Source organism: Muscardinus avellanarius (genome assembly GCF_963383645.1).
Source record: "Muscardinus avellanarius genome assembly, chromosome: 10".
NCBI lineage: Eukaryota > Metazoa > Chordata > Mammalia > Rodentia > Gliridae > Muscardinus > Muscardinus avellanarius.
The window spans coordinates 18,343,699-18,371,123 of NC_137796.1; the positions used below are offsets into that span (position 1 = coordinate 18,343,699).

Below are 27,425 nucleotides of genomic sequence, written 5' to 3' on the forward strand. Positions count from 1 at the left end.
AGGCCATTTGCAACTCAGGAAGACCCTATTTCAAAATAAAGAATAAAAAAATAGGGCTGAAAGCCGGGAGGTGGCACACGCTTGTCATCCCAGCATTTGGGAGGCTGAGACCAGAGGATCGCGGTTCGTGAACAGCCTCAGCTACTTAGTGAGGCCCTCTGCAACTTAGTGAGACCCTGTTTCAAAATAAAGAATAAAAAATAGGGCCGGGGATGGTGGCGCACGCTTGTAATCCCAGCGCTTTCCCAGCGCTTGGGAGGCGGAGACAGGAGGATCACGCAGGTTCAAAGCCAGCCGCACTGGCTTAAGAGACCCTTTTTCCAAATAAAAATATATAAAAATAGGTCTGGGAGTGTAGCCCAGAGGTAGAAGGGCTTCCAGGAACCCCAGTACCACCTAAATAAATAAATAAATAAAATAGGGCAGGGGTTGTAGCTCGGAGGTCGAATGCCCCTGGATTCAATCCCCAGACCTGGAAAAAAAAAAAAATAGGGTTGGGGGTGTAGCTCGAAGGTAGAATGCCCCTGGGTGCCATCCTCAGTATTGAAGAAAAAAATTAGACTGAGTAGAATGCCCCTGGGTTCAATCCTCAGTAACACTAAAATGAAATAAAGTAGGGTTTTGGGTATAACTCAGAGGTAGAATACCCTTTGGCATCAATCCCTATAACCAAAAAAATAAAAAAGCCTGGAAGCCTGGTGTCGTGGTGATTGTCTGTTGATCCCTTTACTTGGGAGGCTGAAACAAGAGGATTATAGGTTCGAGGCTTCTCAGTAACTTGGCAAGGTTGTTTCAAAATAAAAACAAAATAGAAGCGGAGCGTCGTGGTGCACGCTTGTAATGACAGCATTTGGGAGGCTGAGAAAGGAGGATATTGGTTCGCAGACAACCTCAGCTACTTAGTGGAGCCCTTTGCAACTCGGTAAGACCCTGTAAAGAGTTAAAAATAGGGGTAGGGGTGTAGCTCGGAGGTAGAACACCCCTGGGTTCAATCCCCAATACCGCAACAAAAAAGAAAAAATAGAGATGTCTAGCTCAGAGGTAGAATGCATTCTTTTGATGCCCTGGCTTATTATGCACCAGACCCTGAATTAAGCATTAATTCACTGAATCACAAAAAAATAATAATAATAACCTACAGGTGAGGAAACCTAGATTTAGATTGATTGCAAACAGTTGCCTCGCCTTGCACTTGGTCAGGCTACCTCCCAGGGCGGCGTTTGTAGTCCTAAGCTGTGAACGGCGCCTCGCGGTAGCGCGAAAACTACCACTCCCGTGGGGCTGTGCGGCGCATCGCGAGAGCTGCCTTAAACGTGGCGGCGGGAACGCGCGGCCTGCTGCTAGCTGGGCGGCTGGGAGAGGCGGCGGCTGGCAGGATGGCGGACGGCAACGTCTCTGACAGCGAGCCTACGACGCGCACGCTGCTGCGGCGCGTGCTGGACACAGCGGACTTGCGCACTCCGCGACGACCCCGGAGCGCCCAGGCCGGGTACGGGAGGGCGATGCTTGAGCAAGTAGAAGGACTGGGAGTGGGGTCTGGGAGGGAGCCAGCGTCAGCCCTGTTGGGAGAAATTTATGTCTCAGAGAGGAACTGGCTCCACTCACCTAAAAGATCTCCGCTCGGCTGTTTGTGCCCTCACCACTGGAGCTCCGGGCAGCTCCGCCAAGCCCAAGCTCCAAGCGCTTGAGTCTTCGGCCTCTGGAGGCGCAGGATAAGGGCTCTGTTCTCAAAGTTGTTTCGCCCAAACCAGCCCAGGGGGTGTCCAGACACCTGCGCCTGCCTCCTAGGTGGTACCCATCTTTCCCTCGCATGTTCAGCCCTACTCAGTCTGTGATTCCCAGTTGGGAGACGGGAAAATAGCTAGAGAGCAATCCTGCGCAGAAATCAGAATCTGGAAAAATGCTTTACTAGGGAGCAGAAATTTGTTCTGACTTGGTGGGAGTGTCTCCGGGAGGGCCATGGTGAGCTCATGAATCAGAGGCTTCTGAAACGGGCATTTTCCCTTCTAAAACTGTGTAATCATTTTCTGTATAGAGCAGTGGTCAGTGCTGGGTGTGGTGGCGCCTGCCGGTAATGCCAGTATTTGAGAGGCTCGGAAAGGAGGATCCCCCAGGTTCAAGGACAGCCTCAGCAACATATAGCAAGACCCTTTTTCAAAATAAAAATAAAGAGGGGTGGAGGTGTTGCTCGGAGGTAGAATACCCTTGAGTATCCCTACATAAATAAAGGAAGCCAGGCGTGGTGGTGCACTCTTGTAATCCTAGCATTTGGGAGGCTGAGACAGGAGGATCCGGGTTCGGGGCCAGCCTCAGCTACTTAGTGAGGCATTTTGTAACTCAGTGAGACCCTGTTTCAAAATATAGAATAGAAAACAGGGCTGGGGGTTAGGACACTGTGCAGACAGAACTCCCCTGAGTCTCTCTCCAGTACTGCCAAATATTAATACATAAACAGAGTGGGAGCCAGGCGTGGTGGCCCACACATGTAATCCCAGTACTCGGGAGGCTGAGACAAGAAGATCGCAAATTCAAGGACAGCCTCAGCAAGTAGTGAGACACACCAACTTAGTGAGATCCTGCTTCAAAATAAAAATAAAATAGCCCTGAGAATGTAGCTCAGGGATAGAATGCCCCGGGCTCAACCCGTAGTACCACACAAAAAATAAAAATAAAGGAGTGGGAAGTCATTCATGATAGGTTCTAGATGAATGTTGAGGTAGGAGTAGTGCCCAGAAAACGCTTATGGGGCTACACGAGGAACCAGACTCTAGGAACAGGGATGGAGTGAACCATGTGGGGATTGCTGTCACACCCTGATATGTATTTGAAAGGATTAAAAAAGCCAGGGATGGTGGTGTATACCTGTAATCCCAGTAGTTGGGAGGCTGAGACAAGAGGGTTCCAGGCTTGAGACCAGCCTCAGGAACTTAGGGAAACCCCTCAGCAACCTAGCAAGACCCTGTTTCAAAATGAAAAGGGCTGGGGGTAGCAGGGCATGGTGGTGCATGTCTATAATCCTAACACTTAGGAGGCTGAGAAATGAGGGTCACAGATCAGAGACCAGTTTCAGCAATTTAGCAATATCCTCAGCTAGTGACACCCTGTTTCAAAATAAAAAATAAGAGCCAGGCGTGGTGGCGCACGCTTGTAATCCCAGCATTCAGGAGGCTGAGACAGGAGGATCGCAGTTCACGGATAGCCTCAGCTACTTAGTGAGGCTCTTTGCAACTCAGTAAGACCCTGTTTCAAAGTAAAGAATAAAAAATAGAGCTGGGGGTGTAGCTGAGAGGTAGAATGACCTGGGCTAAATTGCTGAGGCCAGATCTTGAATCTGGGATCTTCCTGTCTCAGCTTCTCAAGTACCGGGATTATAGGCATATAACACTTTTTTATGGTGCTGGGGGTTGAATCCAGGGGCATTCTACATCTGAGCTATACCTTCAGCCCTAGTTTGTTTGTTTGTTTAATTTTGTGGAATGGAACTCAGGTGCTTTTCTACCTCCAGGCTATACTCCCAGACCTATTTTATAACTTTATTTGGAAACAGGGTCTCACTAAGTTGCTGAGAGCCTCACTAAGTTGCTGAGGCTGGCTTCAAACCTGTGTGATTGATCCTCCTGTCTCAGCCTCCCAAGTGCGGGGATTACAAGCGTGCACCACCACGCCTGGCCTGGCTTTGAATTTGCAATCCTTCTGTCTTAGGTTCCTAAATACTAGTATTACAGGTGTACACCACCATGCCTAGCCCTTTTTTATTTTTTGAGACAAGGTTTTGCTGAGGCTGCCTTTTTTTTTTCCCTTTTTTTTTTTTTGTTATTGTTTTGTGTGGTATTGAGGAGGCCTTTTTTTCCCTTTTTTTTTTTTTGGTACTGAGGATTGAACTCAGGGACATTCTACCTCTGACCTACACCCCCAGCCCAATTTTATTATTTTTATTTATTTATTTTTGCGGGCCTGGGGATGGAACCCAGGGGCATTTGACCTCTGAGCTACACCCCTTGCCCTTTTTTTTTTATTCTTTATTTTGAAACCGGGTATCACTGAGTTGCAGAGGGCCTCACTAAGTAGCTGAGGCTGTCTGTGAACCGCGATCCTTCAGTCTCAGCCTCCCAAATGTTGGGATTACAAGCGTGCGCCACCACGCCTGGCTTATTTTTTATTTTGAAACAGGGTCTCACTAAGTTGCAGAGGGCCTCACAAGGTTGCTGTGAACCTGTGATCCTCCTATCTTGGCCTTCCAAGTACTGGGATTACAAGCATCTTCCTGCCTTGGCCTCCTGAGTCACTGGGATTACAGGTGTGCACCACTGCACCTGCCCCTACTTGTCCTTTATGATTCTGCTAAAGTCACCTCTGTGAGGCCTTCAACTCCCCTTTCTGGCTGGGTCGATCATAGTCCCTCTCTTCCCATATATTCCTAGTTCCCCTTCATCCACGACACGGGCTGGGAAAGGGCACAAGTGCCTAAGGCACAAGTGGTTTCTGGGTTCCTGTCCCTGAAGGAAAAGGGCTTTAGGCCAAGAACCCTGGTGAAGACATCTCTCTTCAACCTCTTGCCTGTCACCTCCACTACACTATGTAACTTTCAAGGCCATTGGTCTTTACACAGTGCCCAGAGAGCCCTGCCTAAAACACCTTCCTCCAGGAGACTGAGTAGCCAAACAAAGGTGACTACCAGACGGCATTCTCAAGGAGGCAGGGTAAGTGTCCAGTCCATGGACCACTGGGGCCCTGAGGTTTGTTTCTGCCCTAGAGCCCACCTTGAGGGAACCTTAAGGCAAAAGAACAGGCTGATGGCATGGTGCTTTCACCCTTAGTCTGTTGGCAGGTTGACCCGTGTTCAAGCCGGTGGACATCTGGAGGAACAGACACCCCGAACTCTGTTAAAGAATATCCTACTAACTGGTGAGTGGGTGCTGGCCTGCCATTCAGAGCTAAGCGCCAATCCTATGGTGTCCCTCACTGGGCAGCGTGTCTTGTTGATCCCACCCTCTTGGTATTTCTGTAGCCCCAGAGTCTTCTGTCCTGATGCCAGAGTCAGTGGCGAGGCCAGTGGCAGCACCCCCGGTGGATCAGCACTCCAGGCGGGAAAGCAGTCGGGGCAGGTACACAGTGGATCCCCTCATGGGCTGTTGGGTAGTTCTGGCCTGGGAGCCTCTTCAGGGCCCCACAAGCCAGAACTGGGCTTTCTGGACTGCCTGACATCAGATTTGCCCTTATAGCTTGGAGCTGCAGCTTCCAGAACTCAACTCCCCAACAACCATGGCTCCAGGTCTGCCAGTCCCTGGCAGGAGAAAGCAGAGGCTGAGATTGTCCGTGTTTCAGCAGGAAGTGGACCAGGGGCTGCCTCTCCCCCAGGGTGAGGCCTAGGAGACTACTTGTTGCTGTGCTCTGGAGAGGCTGAGGTGGTCTGAGAGAGGGTTTCGTGGACCTGGGTAACTCACCATGGTTTCTTCTTTTTACGCCCTTTTCCTGGTCACTGACAGAGCCTCCTGGGAATGCTGAGGCCTCATCCCTCACCAGGTGCTGTTCGCTGTTCCAGGGGCTGGTGGGGCAGAGGCTTGGGGAGGGAGGTGTTAACTGATGGAAACTGGCTTATTGTGTTCTGGGAGCCCTAGGGCAAACGGGAAAACCCTTTGGGCAAACTGGGCTTCAGGCACCTGACTTCCCTCTCCCACCAGCTCCCTTGACCTGATCTTTGATACGCCTCTTCAGCCACAGTCAGTGAGGAAACCTGGTTTGGCCCGCAGACCACTAACCCGCCGGGCTGTAGATGTGGGTGCCCTTTTACAGGATCTGCAAGATAATTCCTTAGCCTCGGCTCCTCCTGGTAAGTTGAGGTTTTCTCCCCTTCTAGCCTCTGTGGGAAGGTACCCCCATGACAGATAGGAAGGACTCGCTCTTTTGTGTGTGTGTGTGGGTCTGGGGATGGAACCCAGGGGCATTTGACCTCTGAGCTACACCCCCTGCCCTATTTTTTATTCTTTATTTTGAAACCGGGTCTGAGTTGCTGAGGGCCTCACTAAGTAGCTGAGGCTGTCTGTGAACTGCGATCCTCCAGGTCTCAGCCTCCCGAATGCTGGGATTGCAAGCGTGCGCCACCACGCCCAGCTTCAGGAAGGGCTCTTAAGTCCAAGTTTGTACCCCTCTTGGTGGTGTCAAAGATTGTATGAGCCTAACCAGTTGGTCTAGGAAGAATTTCTAGTTTCTTTTCACAAGGTGCCCTTGGCCTTGGTGAGTCTTAGTGCCTGTTTCTTCCGGGCCCTCATATCCTTGACCTTGAGGGCTGAGGGTAGGAAAGGAATGTGGGTTTTTTGGGGTTTTTTTGCTGGTTCTGGGGTTCCTGGAAGCCCTTCTACCTCCGGGCTACACTCCCAGACCTATTTTTACATTTTCATTTTGGAAACAGGGTCTCCTAAGCCAGCGCACGCGGCTGGCTTCGAACCTGCGCGATCCTCCTGTCTCTGCCTCCCAAGCGTGGGGATTACAAGCGTGCGCCACCATGCCCGGCCAGGAATGTGGTTTGATGGGTAAAAGTTTTTGGAAGGTTGAGAGACCAGGTTTTATGGTCAGCTGACCAGGTAGAGCTGACCTGGGAGCCTGATTCCAGAAGACAAGTCAGATTCACCAGGGGAGAAAGAGAGTTCTGGGCAGAGGAGTTGAGAGTATAGGTGTGGGTACAGAGTTGCAGGCAGCGAGCCGCGGAGGCCTAGGAATGCCAGGCTAAGGAGCAGGACGGTAAGCAAGAGGATCTGTGGGAGGGAGATGAGGTTGATAGTGCAGGTCGTCACTCTCTGAAGATCATTCAGGAGCAAGGCAGGCCCTGGGCCTGTTGCATAGGCCCTAGCTAGTCTGGGTATCATCAGGTTGACTTGGAATAAAATACACTAAGCACCAGCTGGCCCCTGATCTCCAGGTGACAGTCTCAGAACCCCTGTTGCTACTCGGTCAGTGGACACTGTGATGGAGGACACTCAGCCGTTCTCACAGCCCTTGGTTGACTGCTTCCCCAGTGTGCATCTCTCTTTGCCCCACCCCTTCCACACTGTGGCTGAAGATGCTGAGAGGACCGTGGGTCACAGGAAACAGAGCCCTGGACCTGGGCTGCAGAGCCAGGGTGAGTTACAGGGACAGGTGGCCTGGAGCCAAGCTTAGTTTGAACAGGTTGGCACTGGTGGTTTTCTTGCCTCAAGCCCTAGAGCTGTTTGCCCCAGAGGCCCCCTGCTGGAGATCCTCCTCTACCGTGAGCAGAGTCAGTGTTGGGCCAGGGCATTCCAGATCAGTGCTCAGCAGCTGCCTGTGGCTCAGTCTCTTCTCCATGAGTGGGGCTGGCTTTGCTACTCTATCCGTACCCTTGCTGGGGCTACAGTTTTTGCCTGCTGCTCCTCCAGAGATGACAGAAGCTGAGGGATCCCAGGGGACTGTGGAGGCCAAAGAGCCAGAAGAATCTTCAGGGGATGAGAACACCTCTGGCAGGCCAGGTAAAAGGCCCAGAGAAGTCAGTGGGTGAGTGGTGACAACTGTGCCCAGGCCCTGGCACACAGAGGGGCTTGCCTGGGTTTCTGGGTACTGGCAGTGGTAGGGAGATACTGAGGGGCACTTGCTTGGCTGGAGCTAGGTAAGACCTTTCAGAAAGGAGACATGGATGGGTGGGCGAGATGGGTCAAGCCTGAATCCCGGGACCCTGCCCTTTTTCTGCAGCAAGTCCAGAACTGGCCTCCAGCACTGCTGAGTTGCTACAAGCCAAGCGACCACATCAGTTTCTTGAACCGGCCCCACCGCCTAGCACTGCAGTGTAAGATCTCCTGGGCCTCCTGGGAAGGGGGAAGGCATGGAGGTTGACATTGGGCACTTCATGCACATAGTCATCCCTTTCCACAGGTATGCAGATGATTACACAGAACAGCAGCCTAAGCTGGGCTGCAGCATGCTCCCCACGGGCATGTCTGTCATCCTGGTGCCTCCCTCTAGGAACATAGAGGAATTGGGGTGAGGGGAAATGGCTAGGGCAGTATCTAGTCAGAGAAGGCTTCCTGGAAGAGGCAGTGATGGACTCCTGAGGAGAGATCGAATATCCATTCTGAGGCCTTAGCATAACAGACCTGAGCAAGTGCCAGTGTATATGAGGCTAGACTAGAACATTGTGTCCAGATTGGAGGAATAGGGTCCCAAGGAAAGACCAGGCTTCTGTGTGCCTCCCTGACCGCACTGCCCCTCAGTAGACAGAATTGCTGGGTCATGCTGACTAAAGGGCACACGGGCCCAGTTTAGCAGAAGCCAGCAGGACTTGTCCTTGAATAGGGACCTCCTCAAGTAGCAGTGTAGCCACCTATGTCTATTCTTGCCCCCAGCTTGTCTTCAGAGACTCTGGAGCCTGTGTTGGCCAGGCTTCCCCCCAAGTCCCGAACTACTCGCTCCAGGCCCCGTCAAGATCCCTACAAGGCTGGACTGAGCCACTATGTGAAACTCTTTAGCTTCTATGCTAAGATGCCCATGGAGAAGAAGGCTATTGAGATAGTGGAGAAGTGGTGAGTCCTGGACACCCCGGGTGGGGAGAAGAGCCTTTCAGGGTATGAATGGACTATTGAGTCTGCTCTACCTTAACCTTGGCAGCCTAGACAAGTATTTCCAGCACCTTTGCAATGACCTAGAGGTATTTGCTGCTCATGCTGGCCGCAAGACTGTGGGGCCAGAAGACCTGGAGCTGCTGATGCGGCGGTGAGTTAGGCAAAAAGTGAGGCTGGGTGTGGGAGTTCTGGCCCTGACTCCATCTGCCCCTCTCTTCCTCTGTTGCAGCCAGGGCCTGATCACGAACCAAGTCTCACTGCACGTGCTCGTGGAACGGCACCTACCCCTGGAGTACCGGCAGCTGCTCATCCCCTGTGCATTCAGTGGCAATTCTGTCTTCCCTGCCCAGTACTGACCAGGCCTCCACACTTGCCCTGTCCCCTACCTGGGGCCCCTTATCACCACATAGTCCTCCAGGTTCCCGAGCATCAATAAAATATCACAGAACCAGGCGTGGTGGTGCAGGCTTGTAATCCCAGCATTCGGGAGGCTGAGACAGGAGGATCCCGGTTCACAGACAGCTTCAGCTACTTAGTGAGGCCCTTTGCAACTCAGTGAGACCCTGTTTCAAAATAAAGAATAAAAAATAGAGCTAGGGGTATAGCTCGGAGGTAAAATGTCCCTGGGTTCCATCCCCAGTACTGAAAAAAAAAAATCGGGCTGGGGGTATAGCTTGGAGGTAGAATGCCCTGGGTTCCATTCCAAGTACCACAAATAAACAAATAATCTTAAACACTATTGTGATTTTTGGTGCATGTTCTGGTTCTGAGCTCAGCTCATATTCTCTTCCCCTTATCACCTGACTTCCTAGGATAGCCTGGGAAATGGTCAGGGCTCAACTGGACAAGGAGACACACACCTATAATCCCAGTACTTGGGATGCTGAGACAGGAGGATCGCAGGTTCAAGGCCAGCATGCAATAATTTAGCATAGTGAGACCCTGTTTAAAAAAAAAAAAAACAGCCTGGCATGGTGGTGCCTGTAATCCCTGTACTTGGGAGGCTGAGACAGGAAGATCACAGGTTCAAGGATAGGCTTAGCAACTTAGTGAGACCCTGTTTCAAGATAAGGCTGGGGGTGTATCCCAGAGGTAGAATGTCCCTGGGTTCCATCCCAATACCACAAAAACAATAAGGCTAGAGCTGGGTGTGGTGGTGGCACATGTTTGTAATCCCAGCATTTGGGAGGCAGAGACTGGAGGATCGCAGTTCTTGGACAGCCTCAGCTACTTAGGCCTTCTGCAACTTAGACCCTGTTTCAAAATAAAGAATAAAAAACAGGGCAGGGGGTGTAGCTCGGAGGTAGGCTGTCCCTGGGTTCCATCCCCAGACCTGCAAAATAAAATAAAGGCTAGGGTATAGTTCAGTAGTAAAACACCCCTGAATTCAATTCCCAGTGCTACCAAAAGAAAAAGAAATAATATGGGTTCAAACGTTTTTATACGAAACATTGGGTTACCATGCTGCACGTGCCAATCCTAGATTATAGTCTCTGGCTCCCGAGGCCCCATGCGCTTGACATCAGCCACCTGAAGCTGTTCCAGTGCAGTCCTGAGCAGTATCACAATGGTCTGCTCCTTTTCGTCACCTTCCTCTGGCAGTTCTGACACAGGGACCTGGAAGGCCTGGCTCAGGTAGGTACTCAAAGTCTGCTTGTCCAGGCTGGGATCAGCAGTCATTATGGCCAAACGCAGCTTAGGTAGGGTCACCTCATCTTGCCTACCCCATAAAAAAAAAACTGGCTTGAATCCTCCCTAGCACAGACTCTTAAGGTGCCCTCCTTTCTGCCACATGTAAACATTTATAGTATCCTACAGAATGCACAGAGACCCAAGGGCCCAAGACGCCACCCTGTGGGACTTGCCCTGCTTTGGGACTCGCCAGTGGCCAAGTGAACCTTTGGGGCCCAGGGTCACTCACAGGTCCAGGGCTAGCTCCTGCTTTATATCTTGTAAGTACGCATCCTTCTCCTCCAGGTATTGTTCCCATACCCTTTGCACAAAAGGCTCATTTTGGCCTTCCTCATTCTGGGAGGGGGCACAAAGCAGAGTGAGGCCACATTGACCAGGGTCCAGTCAAGGCTACGGCAAGGGCTGGGCAAGCTCCTGGGCCCCCACACACCTCCACAAACAACGGACGGTAGTTGAACAAGTCTGCACCACTGTTCTCGGGATGCCAGCCCCCTGCCTCCATCAGCTCCTGAATTTGTTCTTCCTTCTTGAGGGGGAAGGTAGTCTTGAGAACGGTACTGTGAAGAGACAAGAGGGCCAAGTTGGGGACTGGCTGAGGCTGCCCACCTGTGTCCCCACAAAGCTGTTTTTTGGTACTGGCGATTGAACCCAGGGGCATTCACCTCCAAGCTATACTCTCATCCCTATATTTTTATTTTGAAACAAGGTCTTCCTAGGTTGGTGAGTCTCACTACTTTCTGAGGCTCTCCTCAAACTTGTGATCCTATATCAGCCTCCCAAATACTGGGATTACAAATGTGCACCACCACACCTGGCTCCCACATCCTCCTCTGCCATCCCCACTGATCCACTGATGTTTATTTTTATTTTTATTTATTTTTGCAGGTCTGGGGATGGAACCCAGGGGCATTCAACCTCCAAGCTATACCTCCTGCCCTAATTTTTTTTGTGTGTGTGTGGGTTTGGGGATGGAACCCAGGGGCATTTGACCTCCGAGCTACACCCCCAGCCCTTTTGTTTTTTATTCTTTATTTTGAAACAGGGTCTCACTAAGTTGCAGAGGGCCTCACTAAGTACCTGAGTCTGTCCGCAAACCGCAATCCAGAAGGCTCAGCCTCCCGAATGCTGGGATTACAAGTGTGCACCACCACGCCCGGCTTCCCTATTTCTTATTCTTTATTTTGAAACTGGGTCTCACTGAGTTGCAGAAGACCTCACTAGGTAGCTGAGGCTATCTGCGAAATGTGAGGTCTCAGCCTCCCAAAAGCTAAGATTACAAGCGTGCGCCACCACGCCTGGCTCCCACTGATGTTTAGAAAGACAGCAAGCTTAGCCGGGCATGGTGGCGCACGCTTGTAATCCCCGTGCTTGGGAGGCGGAGACAGGAGGATGGCGCTGGTTCGGAGCCAGCCTTGCTGGCTTACAAGACCCTGTTTCCAAATAAAAAAAATATATATATAATAGGTCTGGGAGTATAGCCCAGGCATACAAGGGCTTTCAGGAACCCCAGTACCACCAAAAAAAAAAAAAAAAAAAAAAAAAAAAAAAAAAAAAAAAAAGAAAGAAAGAAAGAAAGAAAGAAAGAAAAAAGAAAGACAGCAAGCTTAGAGGCTGTGGCCTTTCCCTCCATGCTTCCTGGGAGCCTGGCCAGAGGTGATGAGCTGGAGTTTGGGGTGGCCTGGGCTGGCCTCTCACCTGAACTGCTCTATCGTTATTAGCCCCTCATTCTGAGTGTCAAGATTTGTCATCTCCTTTAGCAGGTGGGCTATTGTTTCCTTCTGGTTGATGTACACATTCTCCAACCTCTGTAGGAAGGGAGACATTCACTTACTTGCTTTCTGGAGTGGTGGGGGCAGAGCTGGGCTATTCTGGGGTCAAAGGCCCCTCTGTGTCCATGAGGGGAGCAGGTATGGGCGAGGATCAAGCTTACCTTTCCCATCAAGACTGCATAGAACTGACTCATGACCTCATTGGTGTGAAAGAGCTTGATATTTTCAAAAATAGTATAAGCCCAGGCCATGGCATCACTGGGCCCAAAGCGACGCTCTAGGAAATTGAAGAAGAAATCTGGAAACTTCTCTTTCTGTGGGAGGTGGAGAAGAGGATGCTTGGTTAGCTTGCCCCAGGGTCAGCTGGCCCTCTCCCTATTCCCCAGCACCACAAAGGGGCCCCCTAGAGGACTTGATCTGAAAGCTAAGCTAAGTCACCGAGACTGGTGAGAGCTGACCTGCTCCTGTGCTAGGCGTTCCTTCCAGGCGTCCTTGAGGAGTTTTACCACTTCCTTCTTGCTTGGCTTCTTGTTCTCCACAGGGCCATCATATCGAAGGAAAGGAGGAATGCTTTCCCCATAACCCTGGAAGGCAGTGGGTCAGCTCGTGTCTGGGCCCCTCTGTGGCCCCACTTCCAAGCAAGGGGGTGCATTAGATGCTTCCCTAGCAGCTCAGCTTCAGCTGCAAGGCCTAACTGTTATGACTCTGGGCCCAGGCCTCCCACTCAGGGATTCCCTACCAGACCGGGGAAGAAGTCTTTCTCCCGGAGCAGGCCCTCGCCAATCTCCTCCAGTAGCACATCCACCAACTGGTCGCTGTTCTTGCCCTCAGCCAGCATGTGCCAGCGATCTGGGCCCCCGGACACCACCTCTGCAGATGGGGAGAGGGAGCTGGAGCCCAGCCCATGCCCCTCATCAGGCCCTACAGCCCCAACGGCCATCAGTACCTTCACACTTGGTCCAGTCGGGTCGTGGTGTGGAGGTACGCTGGATCTCCTGCAGCTCAGAAAAAAACTGGTCTCGTTCCTTCAGCGTGCTCATGTGCAACTGCAGCAGTATCTCGTGCTCCTTCCGGACTTCTTCATAGTCGGCTCTCAGGCTGTCCAGCTGTGGACAAGGTGATTGGTCCTAGACACCCACCTGCCTGGCCCTGCCCTACTGTGTCTGGCCCTGCCCGTCCACCAGCACCTGCTCTTGAATATCCTTGTTGGTCTTCTCCTGCATTTCAAAGTCCCTCCTGGGTACCACATCTCCAAAGTTGGCCTTCATGGTGTTGAGTTCCATCTGTGTGCGGGTCAGGTCTTGCCGGGTCATCTTCAGCGCCAGTGCTAGCTTCACGGGGTCCTCCCCCCAGACTCCTGCCAGGGACCCACCAGCCTCTGTCACCCTGGCTCTGGGGCCTGTAGCCCAGGGCTGGGTTGAGTATCCCTTGGGGACTATCCACGGTTCTTCTGTTCTCTCTGCCTCAGATACCCTGGGTCTTGTCCGCAGTGCTACCAGCCTAAGGGTTTAGGTATAAGCAGAGAAGTCCAGGACATGGGGTACCAGGCCTGTCCGGTCCTCAGGGAGTTGTGGCTGCCTCAGCTGCCAGCAGTGTTACTTTCCTACTTAAAGACCCTATGATTCTCAGTCCTGCTCAGAGACCCACAGCCCTAGCTGCTAGTTGGGACATCTCTCACTATGTATGGACACAGAATGCGTTAATAGGGGCCGGGCGTGGTGGCGCACGCTTGTAATCCCCCCGCTTGGGAGGCTGAGACAAGAGGATCACACAGGTTCAAAGCCAGCTTCAGCTACTTAGTGAGGCTCTCACCAACTTAGTGAGACTCTGTTTCCAAATAAAACATAAAATAGGTCTGAGAGTAAAGTCCTGAGGTAGAAAGCCTCTGGGTTCCACTCCCAGTACTACAAAAGAAAAAAAAAAAAAAGGAATGAGTCAATATGAAATTGTTGAATGCCTGGGATGAATGGTGAAAGTTAGATGTCTCCAGCTTCTTGGGAGAAAGAACAGAAACCTAACAACCTAACTCAGGTTACCTGGGGACTGGGCAAGTGACATGTCTTCCCGCTGGTACCGCAGCTCATTCAGGTCTCCGATGAGGACCTTGCGAGCATCTCGCTCAGTAAGGTAGTGCAGGTACTCCTCGGCCAAGTTCTTCCTCAGTTTAGATACCTGTGGGAGGGTCGCTGCCTCTGAACCCTTGGCAGCTACTCAACACAGGGTGGAATGGCTGCTGGATGACCCCTCGGCTTAGGAACAGGAAAGGTGGAGAAGAAGTGGCCCTTCCTGAGAACCCAGCAAGGTGTCAGTGCTTCCCCTTGTGAACCTGTGCTGAGCACCGCAGCAGGGCAGAGTGGAGGAAGCAGGGGCTCTGGGGAGAGGGGGTGGCTCTGTGTCATTCCAAGGGAGGTGGGATTAGGGGTAGCCTCCAAGGTCACCCTGAGGGTGGGGCTGGAGCAGAAATTCAGGGCCTTGGTCAGCATACCACTTCCATTCACCTCACTCTGCAATGAGATCTTCTCCTCATTCTTTTTGTCAATGAGTTTTAGCAAATTCATCTTCTCTCTCTTGAGCAGGGAGATTTCGTACTTCTCCTCAGCTCTCATGGCCATGATCCGCTCGTTGCAGTCTTCATTCAAAGTGACGAGCTTGGCCTTCAGGGGCTCCAGGGCTCGAATCTTCTCCCTTTGGTGGGCTAAGTAGGGGTAGGTGGGAGAGGGCCTTTGGAGCCATGAAACAGCCTGGAAACACAGATCCTAAGATTATGGGTAAGTATCCATCACTTACAAACCCCAGGAATTCTATGTTTACCTTGTTCAAACACATGGCTCCTGCTTGAGGCTGACCTTCCACACTTGTTTTCTTTTTCTTTTCTTTCTTTCTTCTTTCTTTTTTTTTTTTTTTTTTTTTTTTTTTTTTTTTTTTTTTGGTACTAGGGATTAAACCCAGGAACCTTCTACCTCTGAGCTACACACCCAGCTCTCAGACCTATTTTATTGCAGTACTGGGGATAGAACCCAGGGATATTCTACCTCCAAGCTACACTCACAGCCCTATTTTTTATTCTTTATTTTGAAATGGAGCCTGGGTTGCAAAGGGCTTCATTAAGTAGCTGAGGCTATCTTCAAACCACAATCCTCTTGTCTCAGCCTCCCAAATGCTGGGATTACAAGTGTGAGCCACCACGCCCGGCCTTTTTTTTATTTTGAATAAGGTCTAACTAAGTTGAGGAGAGCCTCACTATATTGCTGAGGCTGTCCTCAAACCTGTGACTTCCTCTCTCAGCCTCCCAAATACTGGGATTACAAGCATGCACAAAGATGCCAGGCTTGCTGCTGCTGCTGCTGCTGCTGCTGCTGCTGCTGCTGCTCCTCCACCTCCTCCTCCTCTTCCTCCTTTTTTGTAGTGCTGGGGATGGAACCCAGGGGGATTCTACCTCTGAGCTATGTCCCCAGCCCTACTTTTTTACTTTTTATTATTTATTTATTTGTATTTATTTATTTTGCAGTACTGGGGATGGAACCCAGGGGCATTCTACCTCTGAGCTGCACGCCCACCCCTATTTTTTATTCTTTATTTTGAAACCAGGTCTCACTGAGTTGCAAAGGGCCTCACTAAGTAGCTACGGCTGGCCATGAACCCAGAACCTCTTGTCTCAGCCTCCCCAGTCCTATGTTTTATTCTTTATTTTGAAACAGGGTCTCTCATTGAGTTGCAAAGGTCCTCACTAAGTAGCTTAGGCTGTCAGTGAACCACGATCCTCCTGTCTCAGCCTCCCAAGTACTAGGATTACAAGCGTGGGCCACCACACTCAGCCTTTATACCGGCTTTCTATTGTTTATTTATTTATTTTTAATTTTTATCTATTTGTGGGGGGGCACTGGAGATTGAACCCAGAGGCATTTTACTTCTGAGCTATACTCCCAGACCGATTTTATTTCCTATTTGAAAACAGAGTCTCACTAAGTTGCAGAGGGCCCCACTAAATTGTCAAGGCTGTCTTCAAATCTGTGATCCTCCTGTCTCAGACTCCCCAGTACTGGGATTACAACCATGTGCCGCCATGCCCAGCTCCACATCTGCTTTTAAAGCAGGGGCAGAATCCAGAGGTGGACTGAGATCTCTTCTACACCTTAGTCCTGTAGCCACAGCCTGCTTTGTCCCTCTGGAGCCCAGTTGGGGAGCCTTCCCACTTCCCAGAGGTGCTTGCTCCTGGGGTTCTCTATATTTCCTGCAGATACTGCCCCAGCATGTTTCTCAAGGACAGGAGGAGTTGAAGTGCCCTATCACACAATAGTGCATGCAAAAAGTGACCTAAAGCTCAGTTAGAAGCTGCCCCAGCCCTGCGGTGGAGCCCCAGAACGTCAGAATAGGCTGCGGCTGCTTTGCATCCATTCCAGGCTGGGTCCGGGAGTGGAGCTGTGTTCTTACCCAACATCACCTCATATGCATTCTTGATGGAGGAGAGCAGTGGCTTGTATGTTTTGAAATCCTCTATGAAGAACTCAAAGATCTCTCTGTAAGGCTGGTAAGAAAAAGGAACCTGTCACTTCTTGGCCCATAGTTACCACCCTCAGTGGGGACCTGTGTTTTTCTTTACTGGGCACAGAGGTGCTCATGCATGAGGCTGCCTGGTAACCCCTGCCAGAGCCCCAGGCTCGTACCACCCAGCACTTCCACAGTGCACGCCGCTGGGCAGCAGTGCCTGGATGCCTCTGCCGGTGCTGTAGCTGAGGCTGGCAAGCCATCATGGGCCAGACACTCCCGATTCCTGTCTGAGCCCCCCAGGCAGCCAGTCATTTGCCTTCCAGACCCTGCATCCATTGGCCTCTTCCCTGCAAACCCCCCCCCCCATTTCAAAGCCTGATGGGAATAGGAGATTGAAGGTTCTAGCCTTACATTTTGGCCTCAAGGTGTGTTTGTGTGTGAGTGTGTGTGTGGTAATGGGGATTGAACCCAAGGGCATTCTACCTCTGAGCTACACGCCCCAGCCCTATTTTATTTTAGTATTTTTATTTTCTTGCAGTATTGGGGATGGATTCCAGGGGCATTCTATCTCTGAGCTGCATCCCCAGCCCTATTTTTTACTCTTCATTTTGAACAAGATCACTAAGTTGCAGAGGGCCTCACTAAATAGCTGAGGCTGGCTGCAAACCTGCAATCTTCCTGTCTTAGCCTCCCAAGTACTGAGATTACAAGTGTGCACTACCATACCACACGTTTATTTTTATTTTGAAACAGAGTTTTGCTAGGTTGATGAGAGTCTCACTACTTGTTAAGGCTGTTTTGGAACCTGTGATTCTCCTGTCTCAGCTTCCTAAATACTGGGATTGTAGGTGTATGTCATCATACCCAGTGAGGTATGGTTTCTTATGCAATTTAAACACAGAATATTTTTTTTTTTTGGAGGGGGCATTCAGATGTGACCTCTTGACTTGCAGATACAGGAAAAAAAATTTTTTTTGGTACTGAGGATTGAACCCAGCGCCATTCTATCTCTGAGCTATACCCTCAAACCTATTTTATTTTTTATTTTGAGACAGGGTCTCTAAATTGCTGAGAGCCTCACTGTTGAGGCTAAGACTGTTCTCAAATCTATGATCCTCCTGTCTCAGCCTCCCAGGTACTGGAATCACAGGCATGTACCACCATGCCCAGCTACCCAGAATTATTTTTGTGTGGTATTAGGAATGGAATCCAGGGGCATTCTATGCCTGAGCTACAGCCCTAGCCCTATTTTTTATTCTTTTTTTTTTTTTTTTTTGCGGGTCTGGGGATGGAACCCAGGGGCATTTGACCTCCGAGATACACCCCCTGTCCTATTTTTTATTCTTTATTTTGAAACCGGGTCTCACTGAGTTGCAGAGGGCCTCACTAAGTAGCTGAGACCGTCCGCGAACCGCGATCCTCCAGGTCTCAGCCTCCCAAATGCTGGGATTACAAGCGTGCGCCACCACGCCCGGCTCCCTATTTTTTTATTCTTTATTAGGAAACTGAGTCTCACTAAGTTGCAGAAGGCCTACATAGCTGAGGCTGGCTGTGAACCTTTGATCCTCCTGTTTCAGCCTCCCAAGTACTGGGATTACAAGTGTGTGTCACCATGCCTGGCTTCCTGAGAATTTTTTTTTTTTTTTTTTTTTGTGATACTGAGGGTAGAACCCAGGGGCTTTCTACCTCCAGGCTATCCTCTCAGACCTATTTTATACTCTATTTGGAAACAGGGTCTCACTAAGTTGCTGAGAGCCTCACTAAGAGCTGAGGCTGGCTTTGAACCTGTACGATCCTCTTGTCTCAGCCTTCCAAGCGCTGGGATTACAAGCATGCTCCACCATGCCTGGCTTCCTGGGAAATGTTTGAGACAGAATTGCTCACTGGAATAAGCCTGGGCTTCAGAATAAGCCCTGGCTCTGAATCCAAACCCCACTGTTTCCTAGGTAGATGCCTTTAAGTTTCTGCTTCCTTGTTAGTGAGGTAACTTCTGATTGTAGGGTTATGCCCAGGGCCTGGCACACAGTATATGCTTCAGTCATAACTGGGTCAGAAGCCAGAGAATCCCTGTCATAATCCCTATTTGAGCTCCTCCCTAATATGTACCAGAATCTGAGTTGCGTCTAGACCCATCTCTCTCTCCTCATTCTTCATAAATGTGCAATAGCCCCATCCTGGGTGCAGAGGATGGAGGGATGAGGAAACTCTAGTCTCAGGAGTTTGGGTTCTATGCCACAGCCTTGCCCACTCACTGGCATTGTTGTGAGACATGTGTCTCTGCAGGGAAGGAGACCCAGAAGGGCTGGAGAGGACAGTGCCCCTGAAGGTCTGCTGTGCTATGCTTGGTACTGCTAGGGGGAGTTCCCTCCCACTCTTGTGGGTGCGCAGTCAGTGGCTCTGACCTGCAGCCTCAGCTCCTGAGCCGAATCTGTGCCCACGTCCAGCAGGAGGAGCTCCTTACGTAGGTAGTTCTCTAGGTGCTCCAGGTACCTGGGCTTGGCGGCGCCCAGGGGATTCTGCTGGAAGATACTGCAGGGGACAGTGCATTGAGATGTCACCAGCATCCCACAGGTTCTTGTACCTTTGATCTGGGGCAGCACACACCTCTGCCTCTCCTGCCAGCCCAAGGCCTGGTCTGTACAAGTCCACCCGCCATTGGGCTGACCCTGGCTTACGTAACTCACTTCCGGCAGTCATATGAACATGGTTTTCGATTGCGCAGAAAGGTCTGGCCACTGGTGTGTGTGGGCCATGGGGACAGGTGGCCACCCATGGAGAACTGCAAGGGTTTCAGGAAGAGGCGTGTAGGGTTACTATGGCGACATTACTCCTCTTCTTAAAGTTCCTCTCCATCCCTCCTCCCACATGCCTGGTGTTTTGTTTTGTTTTACAAATATCTTTTTTTTTTCCCCCTGGTACTGGGGGTTGAACCCAGAGGTACTCTACCACCAAGCTACAACCCTTGTCCTATTTTTTTTGTGTGTGTATGTGTGGTACTGGGGATTGAACCCAGGGACATTCTACCTCTGAGCTAGATGCCCACCCCTATTTTTTTATTCTTTACTTTTTTATTCTTTTTTAAATTTTATTTATTTATTGCAGGTCTGGGTATGGAACCCAGCGGCATTCGACCTCCAAACTACACCCGTTGCCCTATTTTTTTTTTTTTTTTTTTGTTGCTGGTACTGGGGATGGAACCCAGGGACCTTCTACCTCTGGGCTACATTCCCAGACCTATTTTATATTTTTTACTTGGAAACAAGGTCTCTTAAACCAGCAGAGGCTGGCTTCGAATCTGCGCGATCCTCCTGTCTCAGCATCCCAAGTACTGGGATTACAAGCATGTACCACCATGCCCAGCTATTCTTTATTTTGAAACAGGGTCTCACTGAGTTGTAAAGGGATTCACTAAGTAGTAGCTGAGGCTATCTGCGAACCACGATCCTCCTGTCTCATCCTCCCGAATGCTGGGATTATAAGCGTGCGCCACCACGCCCGGCTCCTTAGTCCTATTTTTATTCTTTATTTTGAAACACAGTCTCATTAAGTTGTGGAGGGCCTTACTACGTAGCTGAGGCTGGCCATGAACCTGTGAACCTGTGATCCTCCTCTCAGCCTCCCAAGTACTGGGATTACAATCATGCACCACCATGCCTGATTCAAACAGCTTTTTTTTGTGTGTGTGTGTGGTACAGAGGGTGGAACCCAGAGGCATTCTACCTCTGAGCTACACCCCATGCCCTATTTTCTATTCTTTTTTTTTTTTTTTTTTGGTGGTACTGAGGATGGAACCCTTTTACCTCCAGGCTACACGCCCTGACCTATTTTATATTTTTATTTGGAAACAGGGTCTCTTTTTATTTATTTATTTATTTATTTATTTATTTATTTATTTATTTATTTATTTTTCGGTGGTACTGGTGTTCCTGGAAGCCCTTCTACCTCCGGGCTACACTCCCATGGGCTACGCTCCCAGACCTATTTTATACTTTTTTATTTGGAAACAGGGTCTCTGAAGCCAGTGTGGCTGGCTTTGAACCTGCGTGATCCTCCTGTCTCTGCCTCCCAAGCACGGGGATTACAAGCATACGCCACCACGCCTGGCTGGAAACAGGGTCTCTTAAAGCCAAGGATGCTGGCTTCAAACCTGAGCGATCCTCCTTTCTCCGGCTCCCAAGCGAGAGGATTAAAAGTGTGTACCACCACGCCCGGCTATTCATTCTTTCTCTCTCTCTCTCTCTGTCTCTCTCTCTCTCTCTCTCTCTCTCTCTCTCTTTCTCTCTTCTTTCTTTCTTTTCTTTCGTCTGTGTTACTGGTGGTGGAACCCAGGGGCTTTTTACCTCTGGACTATACTCCCAGACCTATTTTATACTTTATTTGGAAACAGGGTCTCACTAAGTTGCTGAGGGCCTCACTAAGTAGCTGAGGCTGGCTTTGAACCTACGTGATCCTCCTGTCACAGCCTCCCAAGCGCTGGGATTACAAGTATGTGCCACAACGCCCGACCTTTATTCTTTTGAAACAGGGTCTCACTAAGTTTCAGAGGGCTTCACTACGTAGCTGAGGCTGTCAGCGAACCGCGATCCTCCTGTCTCGTCCTCCTGAATGCTGGGATTACAAATGTGCACCACCACGCCTGGCTCAAACATCTCTTAATACGGTTCATTATTGAGACTGTGATCCTAGTCCAAGTGACTCAGGAGATGGAGGCAGGAGGATCACAAGTTCAAGGTCAGCCTGGGCAATTTAGCAAGACCCTGTCACAAAATAAAAAGGGCTGGGGGTATAACTCAGTGGTAGAGGACCCTGTGTTCAATCCCCAACACTACACATAAAAACTGTGGTCCTTGAGTTTGAAAGAATTTTGGGTCAATTCCTGGTCTCTCTTATTAGTCATGTACCACAAGCTTAACTTCTGGACAACTTCAGTTTCTGCATCTGGAAAGCTGAGAGGGTGGCAGTAACTGTCAGTGTACTGAGGTGAGGGTTCTGTGAGAAAGCACAGCGTGCGGTTCATACACATTCTGCCCAGTACAGGTGAGCTATGTGCTATGGAAACAGATGTGAGTGCTGGAGAACCGAGCCCTTAGAACCGAGCCTTCGGCCCACAGCCCAGTCTAGCTAAAGGGACAAAGAAAGGAGGACACCTGCCCAGCCCCCTGGACCTCCTGACAGGGCTGCAGAGATATAGCAAGGGGGAGCTGTGGGTCCCAGGAGGTGATGGGGCTGCCTTGTGAGTGCTGCTCTCACCCCCATTTTTTTTTTTTTTTTTGATCTGGGGATGGAACCCAGGTGCATTTGACCTCTGAGCTACACCCCCTGCCCTATTTTTTATTCTTTATTTTTTGAAGCCGGGTCTAACTGAGTTGTGGAGGGCCTCACTAAGTAGCTGAGGCTGTCTGCGAACTGTGATCCTCCGCTCTCAGCCTCCCAAATGCTGGGATTACAAGCATGTGCCACCATGCCCGGCTATACCCCAAATATGTTTAAGATGTTATTTTAACATTATTTTTGGAATATTATATATATGTCTGAATATATGAATATGTATGTATACATATGTATACTGAATATATGAATACGTATTAGGGATGGAACCCAGGGGCAGTCTATCTCTGAACTATACCCCAGCCTGATTTTATTTTTAAATTTTGAAACAAAGTCTCACTAAATTGCTGAGGGTCTGGCTAAATTTCTGAGACTAGCCTGGAATCTGTAATCTTCCTGTTTTAGCCTCTCAAACTCTGGGATTACAGGGCTGTGCCATGATATTGGCAAGTTTTTCAGATTTTTAAAAGGCCAGTGCTCTAGCTGGGTGTGGTGGTGCACATTTGTAATCCCAGCATTTGAGTGGCTAAACGGGAGGATAGTGGTGGTTTGAGGACAGCCTCAGCTACTTAGTGAGGTCATCTGCAACTCAGTGAGACCCTGTTTCAAAATAAAGAATAAGCCGGGCGGTGGCGCACCCTTGTAATCCCCGCACTTGGGAGGCGGAGACAGGAGGATCGCGCAGGTTCGAAGCCAGCCTCTCTGGCTTAAGAGAACCTGTTTCCAAATAAAAATAATATAAACTAGGTCTGGGAGTGTAGCCCAGAGGTAGAAGGGTTTCCAGGAACCCCAGTACCACCAAAACAAAACAAACAAACAAAAAAACAACAAAAAAAACCCTGTTTCTAAATAAAAATATAAAAATAGGTCTGGGAGTGTAGCCCAGAGGTAGAAGGGCTTCCAGGAACCCCAGTACCACCAAAAAAATAAATAAATAAAAACAAAAATAAATAAATACATAAATAAATAGGAAAGAAAGAAAGAAAAAATAAAAATTAGGGCTGGGGTGTCTCTCAGAGGTAGAATGCCCCTGGGTTCCATCCCCAGTACCACACACACACAAAAGGCCAGTCCTGTTTTATTTCTTTTGAGAAAATGTAGTCACCCTACTTTGATTGAAGAGAAGTGGAAACTCAATAACCTGTGGTGATGACCACCTCTTGGTAGGGTTTTTATTTTTATTTTTTTTATTTTTTATTTTTTTTGGTCTTTTTTTTGGTCGTCGTCTTCTTTTTTTTTTTTTTTTTTGGTGGTACTGGGGTTGCTGGAAGCCCCTCTTCCTCCGGGATACACTCCCAGACCTATTTTTATATTTTTATTTGGAAACAGGGTCAAGGCTTCGAACCTGGGTGATCCTCCTGTCTCTGCCTCCCGAACACCGGGATTACAAACTGCGCCACCACGCCCAGTGCTTGCAAAGTGTTTTAACAGCCGGGGAAGGCTTCCCCTGCTTGGGCCTCGGTGCTCTCTGCTTCCCCCTGCCGGTAGAAGCCAGAAGGCGACCCTGGGGTAGGAATGCGACGAAAGGTGGAGAAAGGGCACCCTCTGGCGGTTGAGAATGGCCGGACGCAGGAAAAAAAGCAAAAGAACAGATCTAGGGATTTGACGGTGGCTGACAGAGCAGGCAACACTCCAGAGTTCCCTTTGGAGCCGGGCGTGGTGGCGCACGCTTGTAATCCCAGCATTTGGGAGGCTGAGACTTGAGGATGGCGGTTCACGGCCAGCCTCAGCTACTTAGTGAAGCCCTTTGCAGCTCAAAGAGACCCTGTTTCAAAATAAAGAATAAGCTGGGCGTGGTGGCGCACACTTGTAATCCCTGCGCTTGGGAAGCTGAGACAAGAGGATCGCGCAGGTTCGAAGCCAGCTTCAGCTACTTAGTGAGGCTCTCAGCAACTTAGTGAGACCCTGTTTCCAAAAAATATATAAAATGGGTCTGGGAATATAGCCCAGAGGTTTCCACCCCCAGTACCACCAAGGGAAAAAAAAAAAAAAAGGAATAAAAAATAGGGCTGGGGCTGTATTCTGAGGTAGAATGCCCCTGGGTTCCTCGCTCAGTACAACAACAACAAAACAAAACAAAACAAAACAAAAAGGAAAAAAAAAGGAGAAAAAAGTTAAAATGTTCCCCTTGGGAGGCTGCACTTCCTCTCTGTGAAGATACCACACTAACCTCTTCTCCCTGTTTAGAGTCTCCGTGTTTAGAGTCTCCGTGTTTAGAGTCTATGGCTCCTGAGAATGTTCCCAAGTCCTCCACTAGGGACACACTGACACAAGGAAAACCACCACACAGCCCACAGCTTCCGCTGCAAGCTACAGAGATGTTTGCTCAAAACTTTTTTCTTCTGACATTTGGCCCATGGCTATTTCAGTGATCAAATTATATTTGCTGACTGCCTCAGCCACTTGTGAGGTCCTCTGCAACTTAGTAAGACTCTGCTTCAAAATAAAGAATAAAAGCCAGGCGTGGTGGCACATACTTGTAATCCTATCATTTGTGAGGCTGAGGCAGGAGGATCACGGTTTGTAACCAGCCTCAGTTACTTACTGAGGCCCTTTGTAACTCAGTGAGATCCTGTTTCAAAATAAAGAATAAAAAATTAGCCAGGCGTGGTGGCGCAGGCTTGTAATCTTAGTGCTTGGGAGGCGGAGACAGGAGGATCGCACAGGTTTGAAGCCAGCCTCAGCTACTTAGTGAGGCTTTCAGCAACTTAGTGAGACCCTGTTTCCAAATAAAATATAAAATAGGTCTGGGAGTATAGCCTGGAAGTAGAAAGCGCCTGGGTTTCACCCCAGTACCACCACCAAAAAAAAAAAAAAAAAAAAAAAAGAATAAAAAATTAGGGCTGGGGATGTAGTTTGGAGGTAGAATGCCCCTGGGTTCCATCCCTAGGACCACACACACAAAAAAAATCCTTTTACTCTGCCTTGACATTCCTCCTCATAGATCTATGGAGCTCTCATCTTAAATCAGCCACTTATGTACTTTATACTAGGGCCATAAAACCCAAAAGGTAGTCCCTGTACTGAAGGACTTTGGCAGATCTGGGGTGCTCATCCCAGCATCTAGCACTGGGCCTGGTACTCAGCAGGATGGAGAAATCAGGTCCACTACAGAATGCTGCAGGGAAAGGAGGTCTGAGGGTAGAGCTAAGTTGTCTTTTTCATGGCCTAGGGAGGTCTGAGAAGGTTTTTCAGATGAGGAGTGTCCAGGGCGCAGTCCCTGCCCCCTCCCCAAGCCCAGTGTGTATGGCCTCTGTGAACCACACTACCCTGATTCAAGCCATGCTGTTTGCATGTTCCAAGTGGTGATGTTTTTGGGTGGCAGATGGGAAGACAGATAGGGTTCAGGGGCTGACACGCAGGGTTCCAAAAGGGCATTGCCACTGACCAGCATCTTTCCTTTCTGAGAAAGCTTGCGTTTCTGGTCGTCGCTGTATGCTGGGAGAAAGGAGTCATGCATGATCGTGCCTGGAGAAGACTGTGATTTTGTTCTGCACAGAGGAGAAGCTGGTGGTGGGTGAAGGAGCCCCGAGTGGGGAGCCCCCTTACCCTTCCCAAATCCACAAAGCTTGGCCTCCCCTTCTTTCAGACTCAGGTTCTGGGTCTTCCCAGCACGGTCTCCAGATTCCCAGAGTGCTGCTGAGCAAGCCCCTGGCCCTGGGCTCAAACAATTATTTTGCATCCCCAGAAACTTTCTTCTCCTCAGTATAGTCTCACCACTCCTACAGCAGCAGAATACCCTCACCATGAACCCAGAAAGCCCTCTGAGCATACGCTTCCCATCACTGTGGCTTCAATGATGGTTTCAGGTCCACAGTCCTGGTACCGTTTGAGGGGGTAATACCAAAGGCAGGTGCTAGTGGACAAAATGCACAGGGCCTGGGGTCCATGAGCTGCTATGCAAGTGTGAGTCTGGACCATCTGCTCACTGGCTGATGGGTTGTGGAAACTAATTATCTGGGATTCTCCAAGAGAAACAGTGAGCCTGGCCCGATGTATATTTCAACATACTGGTACATTCAGAATATGGCGAATGAATGATGCTTTGTATTGCCACCAAATTCAGCTCTCAGAAATTACATTCTGCTTCCTTCCTAAAATGAAGATGCTCTTTGAGTCTGTAGACTCTTTTTTATTTTTGTTTATTTATTTTTTTGCAGGTCTGCGGATGGAACCCAGGGGCATTCTACCTCCGAGCCTCATCCCCTGCCCTATTCTTTATTCTTTCTTTCTTTCTTTCTTTTTTTTTTTTTTTTGTGGTACTGGGGTTCCTGGAAGCCCTTCTATCTCTGGGCTACACTCCCAGACCTATTTTATTTTTGGAAACAGGGTCTCTTAAGCCAGCACGGCTGGCTTTGAACCTGCGCTATCCTCCTGTCTCTGCCTCCCAAGCATGGGGATTACAAGCGTGCGCCACCACGCCCGGCCTCGTTTATTCTTTGTTTTGAAACAGGGTCTCACTGAGTTGCAAAGGGCCTAAGTAGCTGAAGCTGTCCGCAAACTGTGATCCTCCAGTCTCAGCCTCCCTAATGCTGGGATTACAAGCGTGTGCCACCATGCCCGGCTTCCAGCCCTATTTTTTATTCCTTATTTTGAAACAGAGTCTCATTGAGTTGCAAAGGGCCTCACTAAGTATCTGTGGCTATCTGTGAACCACCGTCCTTCTGTCTCAGTTTCCCAAGTACTGGGATTACAGATGTGTGCCACTACACCTGGTTTAAGGGCCTATTTTTTTTTTTTTTTCTTGTGGTACTGAAGATTGAACCTGGGGGTGTTCTACCTGCAAGCTACACACCCAGCCCTATTTTTTTATTCTTTATTTTTGAAACAAGGTTTCACTGAGTTGCAAAAGGCTTCACTAAGTAGCTAGGGCTGTCCGCAAACTGAGATCCTCCTGTCTTAGCCTCACAAATGCTAGAATTACAAGCATATGTCACCACACCCAGTTTAAGGGTCTATTTTCAATGCCCCAAAGCCAGAAAATAATTTATCTAAAATTTATATATGTGGCTTTCCTGATCAATAGAGCCAGGCGTCATATTTTATAGTGCCCAGAGGCTGCATCCCTGAATACATGCAGGAGCTACCCTAATGCTATGAGATGCACCTGGGCTGCCCAGAATCAGCCAGCAATTTGATAAATATCTTTGTCACAAATCCAATTCAAATCCGGGTGTGGTAGCCCAGTACTTGGGAAGCTGAGACAGGAGGACGGCATGGTTCCGGCCAGCCTCAGCTACTTAGTGAGGCCCTCTGCAACTTAGTGAGACACTGTTTCAAAATGAAGAATAAAAAATAGGTCTGGGGGTGTAGCTTGGAGGTGGAGTGCCCCTGGGTTCAATCCCTAGTACTGGGGGGGGGGCAACTCAGGGTTCAAGTCAGTTTATTCCTGTAGCTAAAGATTTAGGTTCAGAGCCCAACGTGGTGGTACATGCTTGTAATCCCAGCATTTGGGAGGTTTAGACAGGAGGATTGCAGTTTGAAGCCAGCCTCAGCTACTTAGTAAGGCCCTTTACAACTTAGTGAGAAGACCTGGTTTCAAAATAAAGAATTAAAAAATAGGGCTGGGAGCCAGGCATTT

General features: G+C 49.5%; 2 protein-coding genes across 2 annotated transcripts in view; one reads left to right on the plus strand and one right to left on the minus strand.

Annotated features, from left to right (window-relative positions):
• Positions 1-1,376: 1,376 nt before the first annotated feature.
• CENPT (centromere protein T) lies at positions 1,377-8,923 on the plus strand (the record flags this gene model as incomplete). Its single annotated transcript, XM_080703487.1, has 13 exons — positions 1,377-1,489; positions 4,610-4,700; positions 4,818-4,905; positions 5,009-5,105; positions 5,223-5,359; positions 5,487-5,523; positions 5,682-5,830; positions 6,917-7,117; positions 7,392-7,481; positions 7,702-7,795; positions 8,352-8,528; positions 8,614-8,718; positions 8,797-8,923. 13 exons carry the CDS (start codon positions 1,377-1,379, stop codon positions 8,921-8,923), a joined length of 1,506 nt encoding a protein of 501 aa, XP_080559613.1.
• Positions 8,924-10,046: 1,123 nt separating this feature from the next.
• TSNAXIP1 (translin associated factor X interacting protein 1) overlaps positions 10,047-27,425 on the minus strand; it is a gene marked incomplete at its 3' end in the record, with an annotated part of 102,981 nt that continues 85,602 nt past the window's right edge. The window contains exons 2-15 of the mRNA XM_080703488.1: positions 19,201-19,295; positions 18,919-19,045; positions 16,460-16,553; positions 14,527-14,723; positions 14,065-14,200; positions 13,216-13,385; positions 12,975-13,134; positions 12,768-12,898; positions 12,487-12,612; positions 12,190-12,342; positions 11,955-12,064; positions 10,690-10,816; positions 10,489-10,595; positions 10,047-10,287 (exon numbers count right to left, since the gene is read on the minus strand). Coding sequence (XP_080559614.1) covers positions 10,047-10,287; positions 10,489-10,595; positions 10,690-10,816; positions 11,955-12,064; positions 12,190-12,342; positions 12,487-12,612; positions 12,768-12,898; positions 12,975-13,134; positions 13,216-13,385; positions 14,065-14,200; positions 14,527-14,723; positions 16,460-16,553; positions 18,919-19,045; positions 19,201-19,289 — 1,968 coding nt within the window. The 5' untranslated portion in view covers positions 19,290-19,295. The remainder of the gene's footprint in view (positions 10,288-10,488; positions 10,596-10,689; positions 10,817-11,954; positions 12,065-12,189; positions 12,343-12,486; positions 12,613-12,767; positions 12,899-12,974; positions 13,135-13,215; positions 13,386-14,064; positions 14,201-14,526; positions 14,724-16,459; positions 16,554-18,918; positions 19,046-19,200; positions 19,296-27,425) is intronic.